The sequence below is a fragment of the Carassius gibelio genome, chromosome A1, assembly GCF_023724105.1.
Source record: "Carassius gibelio isolate Cgi1373 ecotype wild population from Czech Republic chromosome A1, carGib1.2-hapl.c, whole genome shotgun sequence".
Taxonomy (NCBI): domain Eukaryota; kingdom Metazoa; phylum Chordata; class Actinopteri; order Cypriniformes; family Cyprinidae; genus Carassius; species Carassius gibelio.
In genome coordinates this window covers 37,945,163-37,955,315 of record NC_068371.1, presented here as the reverse complement: position 1 = coordinate 37,955,315, position 10,153 = coordinate 37,945,163, and the positions used below count along the sequence as shown (strand labels likewise).

General features: G+C 39.2%; 1 protein-coding gene across 1 annotated transcript; it reads left to right on the top strand.

The window, feature by feature from the left end:
• Positions 1-237: 237 nt before the first annotated feature.
• LOC127949059 (uncharacterized) lies at positions 238-8,943 on the top strand. The gene is made up of 4 exons (XM_052546377.1): positions 238-873; positions 8,461-8,519; positions 8,659-8,804; positions 8,933-8,943. Exons 1-4 carry the CDS (start codon positions 319-321, stop codon positions 8,941-8,943), a joined length of 771 nt encoding a protein of 256 aa, XP_052402337.1. The 5' UTR covers positions 238-318.
• Positions 8,944-10,153: the final 1,210 nt, after the last annotated feature.

Below are 10,153 nucleotides of genomic sequence, written 5' to 3'. Positions count from 1 at the left end.
ACATCTACCACTAATGCAGTAGAAACATCTATGAAAACAGCGACTTCCACAACCACAAAAACTCCTGTTGAAACATCCACTTCCATTGCAGCAGAAACATCTACAACTACAGACACTTCCATGATCACAACAACTACTGCTGTAACATCCACCACTAGTGCGACAGAAACATCTACAACAACAGAGACTTCCACAATCACAACAACTCCTGCTGTAACATCCACCACTAGTAAAGCAGAAACATCTACAAGAACAGATACTTCCACAATTACATCAAATCCTGGTGAAACATCCACTAATAGTGTAGGAGAAACATCTATGACAACAGATATTTCCACATTCACACCAACTCTTGCTGAAAGATCCTCCACTATTGTGGCAGAAACATCAACAACAACAGAGACTTCCATGAACACAACACCTGCAACTGAAACACCCACTATTAGTGCAGCAGAAACATCTACATCAACAGATATATCCACAATCCCAATAATTCCTGCTGAAACATCCACTATCAATGTAGAAGAAACATCTACAACAACGGAGACTTCCACAATAACAACTCCTGCTGAAACTTCCACCACTAGTGTTGCAGAAATATCTTCAACAATAGAGACTTCCTCACTCACAACAACTGAGGCGGAAACATCAATTACTACTGCTTCAGAAACATCTACAACGACAAAGACTTCCACGTTCACAACTACTGCGGAAATATCCACTACTAGTGTAGCAGAATCATCTACAACAGAGGAGCCAGTAAATGAAGTGAAAATTAAGCTGGAATTCCGCTCTAAAGATTCTTTCATAGATGACCTCAATGATCGACAGTCTCCTGCTTTCATAAACAGGGCTAGGCTTGTTGAGGATATCGTGAGTTCAAACCCACATACTGTATTCACTATATAATCATTCAAATTATGAACGTATTAATTATTTACATTTAATGAATCATAAATACTTTATATTTCTCATAGTTTCATTGTAACTTTCTGTACTTTATTACAGCTCACACTTAATTTGAAGAAGTTCCATTCCTTCCTTAGAGTCACTGTGCTACTATTCAGGTAAATACTGAATACTTCACTGCTGATAATTTTAAATGCAATGCCTTTGTGTATGTTTTCAACTGTGAGAGATAACTCATACATGCGATTAACCCATTTATTAGTCCAATATGACAGTATTTCTAAAAATGTATTTCAGCAAGGGATCAGTCATCACCACATCAGAACTTGCTTTCAACTCTATTCAGACTGTGCCTTCAGAACTCCAAATTGCAGAAGAATTACTGAGTGACGAGACAACTCTCAATGCCCTGAGCATAACTTCAATTTCAGTTAATAATACAGGTTTGTCTGACAATATATTAAAAGCAAAAGGTTTGAAAAAATGTTGTATTGTACATATGTGAGACATTGAACAGACTGTAAAAAATGGTCAGATTAGACATGGTTTTACATAAACTTTGGTGTTTCAGAAATATTCTATTAAAATATGCATTCAAAATGTACACACAATTAATCTCTTTTGTTATTACTATTGAGAGTGCCTTCTAAACTGATAAGCATTTTTTATGAAACAACAACAGAATACCTATCAACGACAACAACTCCTGCTACAACATCTAAAGCAACAACAGAGCTGTCCACAATCACAACTACTGCAACTGAAACATCCACTACTAGCGCAGAAGAAACATCTACAACAGCAGACACTTCCTCAATCACAACAACTCCTGCTGAAACTCCAGCTGAAACATCCACCACTGGTGTAGCAGAAACATATACAAAAACAGAGACTTCCACAATCACAACAATTCCTGCTGAAACATCCACCTCCATTGCAGCAGAAACATCTACAACTACAGACACTTCCACGATCACAACAATTCCTACAGAAACATCCACCACTAGTGTAGCAGAAACATCTACAGCAATAGAGACTTTGACAATAACAACAACTCCATTTGAAACATCCACCATTATCACTGCAGAAATATCTACAAAAACAGAGCCCTCCACAATCACAATAGCTACTGCAGAAACATCTATCACTAGTACAGCAGAAACATTTACAACAACAGACACTTCTAAGATCACAACAACTCCAACTGATACATCCACCAATAGAGTAACAGAAACATCTACTTCAACGATCACAACAATTCCTACTGAAACATCCACCACTAGTGTAGCAGAAACATCTACAGCAATAGAGACTATGATAATTACAACAACTCCAGTTGAAACATCCACCATTATCACTGCAGAATTTTCGACAACAACAGTGCCCTCCAGAATCACAACTACTACTGCAGAAACATCTACAACAACAGACACTTCCATGATCACAACAACTACTGCTGTAACATCCACCACTAGTGTAGCAGAAACATCTACAACTAAAGAGACTTCCACAATCACAACAACTCCTGCAGAAACATCAACCACTATTGCAGTGGAATCATCTACAACAACAGACACTTCCATGATCACAACTCCTCTTGCTGAAACATCCACCAGTAGTGTAGCAGAAACATCTACAACAACAGACACTTCCAAAATTACAACAAATCCTGGAGAAACATCAACCACTATTGCAGCAGAAACATCTACAACTACAAACACTTCCACGATCACAACAATTCCTACAGAAACATCCACCACTAGTGTAGCAGAAACATCTACAGCAATAGAGACTTTGACAATTACAACAACTCCATTTGAAACATCCACCATTATCACTGCAGAAATATCTACAAAAACAAAGCCCTCCACAATCACAACTACTACTGCAGAAACATCTACCACTAATGCAGCAGAAACATCTACAGCAATAGAGACTTTGACAATTACAACAACTCCATTTGAAACATCCACCATTATCACTGCAGAAATATCTACAAAAACAAAGCCCTCCACAATCACAACAACTCCTGCTGAAACATCCACAACTAGTGAAGCAGAAACATCTACAGCAACAGAAACTTCCACATTCACAACAATTCCTGCTGAAACATCTATTACTAGTGTAGCAGAAACATCTACAACAACAGACACTTCCATGATCACAACAATTCCTACTGAAACATCCACTTCCTTTGCAGCAGAAACATCTACAACAACAGACACTTCTAAGATCACAACAACTCCTGCTGAAACATCCACAACTAGTGAAGCAGAAACATCTACAACAACAGAGCCTTCCACAATCCCAACAACTACTGCAGAAATATCTACCAATAATGCAGCAGAAACGTCTACAAGAACAACAGCAGAAACATCTACCACTAGTGCAGCAGAAACATCTACAACAACGGACACTTCCATGATCACAACAACTCCTGCTGAAACATCCACAACTAGTGAAGCAGAAACATCTACAACAACAGAGCCTTCCACAATCCCAACAACTACTGCAGAAATATCTACCAATAATGCAGCAGAAACGTCTACAAGAACTACAGCAGAAACATCTACCACTAGTGCAGCAGAAACATCTACAACAACGGACACTTCCATAATCACAACAACTCATGTTGCAACATCCACTTCCATTGCAGCAGAAACATCTACAACTACAGACACTTCCAAGATAACTACAACAACTCCTGCTGAAACATCCACCACTAGTGCAGCAGAAACATCTACAGCAATAGAGACTTTGAAAATTACAACAACCCCAGTTGAAACATCCACCATTATCACAGCAGAAATATCTACAAAAACAGAGCCCTCCACAATCACAACAACTTCTGCAGAAACATCTACCACTAGTGCAGCAGAAACATCTACACTAACAGACACGTCCAGGATCACAACAACTCCTGCTAAAAAATCCACCACTAGTCTAGCAGAAACATCTACAACAACAGAGCCCTCCAAAATCACAACAACTCCTGCAGAAACATCTATCACTAGTTTTGCAGAAACATCTTCAACAATAGCGACTTCGACAATTACAACAACCCCTGCTGAAACATCCACCAATATCACTGCAGAAATATCTACAAAAACAGAGTCCTCCACAATCACAACAACTCCTGCAGGAACATCTACCACTAGTGCAGCAGAAACATCTACAACAACAGAGCCCTCCACATTCAGAACAACTCCTGCAGAAACATCTATCACTAGCGCAGCAGAAACATCTACAACTAAAGAGACTTCCACAATCACAACAACTCCTGGAGAAACATCAACCACTATTGCAGTGGAATCATCTACAACAACAGACACTTCCATGATCACAACTCCTCTTGCTGAAACATCCACCAGTAGTGTAGCAGAAACATCTACAACAACAGACACTTCCAAAATTACAACAAATCCTGGAGAAACATCAACCACTATTGCAGCAGAAACATCTACAACTACAAACACTTCCACGATCACAACAATTTCTACAGAAACATCCACCACTAGTGTAGCAGAAACATCTACAGCAATAGAGACTTTGACAATTACAACAACTCCATTTGAAACATCCACCATTATCACTGCAGAAATATCTACAAAAACAAAGCCCTCCACAATCACAACTACTACTGCAGAAACATCTACCACTAATGCAGCAGAAACATCTACAACAATAGACACTTCTAAGATCACAACAACTCCAACTGATACATCCACCAATAGAGTAACAGAAACATCTACTTCCATGATCACAAAAACTCCTGCTGAAACATCCACAACTAGTGAAGCAGAAACATCTACAGCAACAGAAACTTCCACATTCACAACAATTCCTGCTGAAACATCTATTACTAGTGTAGCAGAAATATCTACAAAAACAGACACTTCCATGATCACAACAATTCCTACTGAAACATCCACTTCCTTTGCAGCAGAAACATCTACAACAACAGACACTTCCATGATCACAATAACTCCTGCTGAAACATCCACTTCCTTTGCAGCAGAAACATCTACAACAACAGACACTTCTAAGATCACAACAACTCCTGCTGAAACATCCACAACTAGTGAAGCAGAAACATCTACAACAACAGAGCCTTCCACAATCCCAACAACTACTGCAGAAATATCTACCAATAATGCAGCAGAAACGTCTACAAGAACTACAGCAGAAACATCTACCACTAGTGCAGCAGAAACATCTACAACAACGGACACTTCCATGATCACAACAACTCCTGCTGAAACATCCACAACTAGTGAAGCAGAAACATCTACAACAACAGAGCCTTCCACAATCCCAACAACTACTGCAGAAATATCTACCAATAATGCAGCAGAAACGTCTACAAGAACTACAGCAGAAACATCTACCACTAGTGCAGCAGAAACATCTACAACAACGGACACTTCCATAATCACAACAACTCATGTTGCAACATCCACTTCCATTGCAGCAGAAACATCTACAACTACAGACACTTCCAAGATAACTACAACAACTCCTGCTGAAACATCCACCACTAGTGCAGCAGAAACATCTACAGCAATAGAGACTTTGAAAATTACAACAACCCCAGTTGAAACATCCACCATTATCACAGCAGAAATATCTACAAAAACAGAGCCCTCCACAATCACAACAACTTCTGCAGAAACATCTACCACTAGTGCAGCAGAAACATCTACACTAACAGACACGTCCAGGATCACCACAACTCCTGCTAAAAAATCCACCACTAGTCTAGCAGAAACATCTACAACAACAGAGCCCTCCAAAATCACAACAACTCCTGCAGAAACATCTATCACTAGTTTTGCAGAAACATCTTCAACAATAGCGACTTCGACAATTACAACAACCCCTGCTGAAACATCCACCAATATCACTGCAGAAATATCTACAGAAACAGAGTCCTCCACAATCACAACAACTCCTGCAGGAACATCTACCACTAGTGCAGCAGAAACATCTACAACAACAGAGCCCTCCACATTCAGAACAACTCCTGCAGAAACATCTATCACTAGCGCAGCAGAAACATCTACAACTAAAGAGACTTCCACAATCACAACAACTCCTGGAGAAACATCAACCACTATTGCAGTGGAATCATCTACAACAACAGACACTTCCATGATCACAACTCCTCTTGCTGAAACATCCACCAGTAGTGTAGCAGAAACATCTACAACAACAGACACTTCCACAATGACAACAACTCCTGTTGAAACATCCACTTCCTTTGCAGCAGAAACATCTACAACTACAGACACTTCCATGATCACAACAATTCCTACTGAAACATCCACCACTAGTGTAGCAGAAACATCTACTTCCATGGTCACAACAACTCCTCTTGAAACATCCACTTCCTTTGCAGCAGAAACATCTACAAAAACAGAGACTTCCACGATCACAACAACTACTGCTGAAACATCCACCACTAGTGTAGCAGAAACATCTAAAACTAAAGAGACTTCCACAAACACAACAACGCCTGAAGAAACATCAACCACTATTGCAGTGGAATCATCTACAACAACAGACACTTCCATGATCACAACAACTCTTGCTGAAACATCCACCAGAAGTGTAGCAGAAACATCTACAACAACAGACACTTCCACAATTACAACAAATCCTGGAGAAAAATCAACCAATATTGCAGTAGAATCATCTACAACAACAGACACTTCCATGATCACAGAAACTCCTGCTGAAACATCCACTACTAGTGTAGGAGAAACATCTACAACAACAGAGACTTCCACAATGACAACAACTCCTGTTGAAACATCCACTTCCATTGCAGCAGAAACATCTACAACTACAGACACTTCCACGATCACAACAACTCCTACTGAAACATCCACCACTAGTGTAGGAGAAACATCTACAGCAATAGAGACTTTGACAATTACAACAACTCCAGTTGAAACATCCACCATTATCACTGCAGAAATATCTACAAAAACAGAGCCCTCCACAATCACAAAAACTACTGCAGAAACATCTACCACTAGTGCAGCAGAAACATCTACAACAACAGACACTTCCATGATCACAACAACTCCAACTGATACATCCACCAATAGAGTAGCAGAAACATCTACTTCCATGATCACAACAACTCCTGCTGAAACATCTACAACTAGAGAAGCAGAAACATCTACAGCAACAGAGCCTTCCACAATCAAAACAACTACTGCAGAAATATCTACCAATAATGCAGCAGAAACGTCTACAAGAACTACAGCAGAAACATCTACCACTAGTGCAGCAGAAACATCTACAACCACAGACACTTCCATGATCACAACAAGTCCTGCTGAAACATCCACCACTTTTGAAGCAGAAACATCTACAGCAATAGAGACTTCGACAATTACAACAACCCCAGTTGAAACATCCACCATTATCACTGCAGAAATATCTACAACAACAGAGCCCTCCGCAATCACAACAACTACTGGAGAAACATCTACCACTAATGCAGCAGAAACGTCTACAAGAACTACAGCAGAAACATCTACCACTAGTGCAGCAGAAACATCTATGAAAACAGCGACTTCCACAACCACAACAATTCCTGCTGAAACATCCACCACTAGTGTAGCAGAAACAACCACAAAAACAGAGACTTCCATGATCACAACAAATCCTGGAGAAACATCAACCACTATTGCAGTAGAATCATCTACAACAACAGACACTTCCATGATCACACCAACTCTTGCTGAAACATCCACCACTAGTAAAGCAGAAACATCTACAAGAACAGATACTTCCACAATTACGTCAAATCCTGGTGAAACATCCACTAATAGTGTAGGAGAAACATCTATGACAACAGATATTTCCACATTCACACCAACTCTTGCTGAAAGATCCTCCACTATTGTGGCAGAAACATCAACAACAACAGAGACTTCCATGATCACAACACCTGCAACTGAAACACCCACTATTAGTGCAGCAGAAACATCTACATCAACAGATATATCCACAATCCCAATAATTCCTGCTGAAACATCCACTATCAATGTAGAAGAAACATCTACAACAACGGAGACTTCCACAATAACAACTCCTGCTGAAACTTCCACCACTAGTGTTGCAGAAATTTCTTCAACAATAGAGACTTCCTCACTCACAACAACTGAGGCTGAAACATCAGTTACTACTGCTTCAGAAACATCTACAACGACAGTGACTTCCACGTTCACAACTACTGCGGAAATATCCACTACTAGTGTAGCAGAATCATCTACAACAGAGGAGCCAGTAAATGAAGTGAAAATTAAGCTGGAATTCCGCTCTAAAGATTCTTTCATAGATGACCTCAATGATCGACAGTCTCCTGCTTTCATAAACAGGGCTAGGCTTGTTGAGGATATCGTGAGTTCAAACCCACATACTGTATTCACTATATAATCATTCAAATTATGAACGTATTAATTATTTACATTTAATGAATCATAAATACTTTATATTTCTCATAGTTTCATTGTAACTTTCTGTACTTTATTACAGCTTACACTTAATTTGAAGAAGTTCCATTCCTTCCTTAGAGTCACTGTGCTACTATTCAGGTAAATACTGAATACTTCACTGCTGATAATTTTAAATGCAATGCCTTTGTGTATGTTTTCAACTGTGAGAGATAACTCATATATGCGATTAACCCATTTATTAGTCCAATATGACAGTATTTCTAAAAATGTATTTCAGCAAGGGATCGGTCATCACCACATCAGAACTTGCTTTCAACTCTATTCAGACTGTGCCATCAGAACTCCAAATTGCAGAAGAATTACTGAGTGACGAGACAACTCTCAATGCCCTGAGCATAACTTCAATTTCAGTTAATAATACAGGTTTGTCTGACAATATATTAAAAGCAAAAGGTTTGAAAAAATGTTGTATTGTACATATGTGAGACATTGAACAGACTGTAAAAAATGGTCAGATTAGACATGGATTTACATAAACTTTGGTGTTTCAGAAATAGTCTAATAAAATATGCATTCAAAATGTACACACAATTAATCTCTTTTGTCATTACTACTGAGAGTGCCTTCTAAACTGATAAGCAATTTTTATGAAACAACAACAGAATACCTATCAACGACAACAACTCCTGCTACAACATCTAAAGCAACAACAGAGCTGTCCACAATCACAACTACTGCAACTGAAACATCCACTACTAGCGCAGAAGAAACATCTACAACAGCAGACACTTCCTCAATCACAATAACTCCTGCTGAAACTCCAGCTGAAACATCCACCACTGGTGTAGCAGAAACATATACAAAAACAGAGACATCCACAATCACAACAACTCCTGTTGAAACATCCACTTCCATTGCAGCAGAAACATCTACAACATCAGACACTTCAACAATTACAATAAATCCTGGAGAAACATCAACAACTATTGCAGTGGAATCATCTACAACAACAGACACGTCCATGATCACAACAACTCCTGCTGAAACATCCACAACTAGTGAAGCAGGAACATCTACAGCAACAGAAACTTCCACATTCACAACAACTCCTGTAGAAACATCAATAACTAGTGCAGCAGAAACATCTACAACAACAGACACTTCCATGATCACAACAATTCCTGCGGAAACATCCACCACTATTGTAGCAGAAACATCTACAGCAATAGAGACTTCGACAATTACAACAACCTCAGTTGAAACATCCACCATTATCAAAGCAGAAACATCTACAACAACAGAGCCCTCCACAATCACAACAACTACAGCAGAAATATCTACCAGTAATGCAGCAAAAACATCTACAAGAACTACAGCAGAAACATCTACCACTAGTGCAGTAGAAACATCTACAACAACGGACACTTCAACAATTACAACAAATCCTGGAGAAACATCAACAACTATTGCAGTAGAATCATCTACAACAACAGACACGTCCATGATCACATCAACTTCTGCTGAAACATCCACCACTAGTGAAGCAGAAACATCTACAACAACAGACACTTCCACAATTAAAACAAATCCTGGAGAAACATCAACCACTATTGCAGTAGAATCATCTACAACAACAGACACTTCCATAATCACAACAACTCCTCTTGAAACATCCACTTCCATTGCAGCAGAAACATCTACAACTACAGACACTTCCATGATCACAACAATTCCTGCTGAAACATCCACCATTATCACAGCAGAAACATCTA

Coding starts and splice junctions, on each gene's coding strand:
- LOC127949059 (XM_052546377.1), top strand. CDS start 319: ATGACAACAGATATTTCCACATTCACACCAACTCTTGCTGAAAGATCC. Junction 874..8,460: donor CTAGGCTTGTTGAGGATATC/GTGAGTTCAAAC, acceptor ACTTTATTACAG/CTTACACTTAATTTGAAGAA. Junction 8,520..8,658: donor GTCACTGTGCTACTATTCAG/GTAAATACTGAA, acceptor AATGTATTTCAG/CAAGGGATCGGTCATCACCA.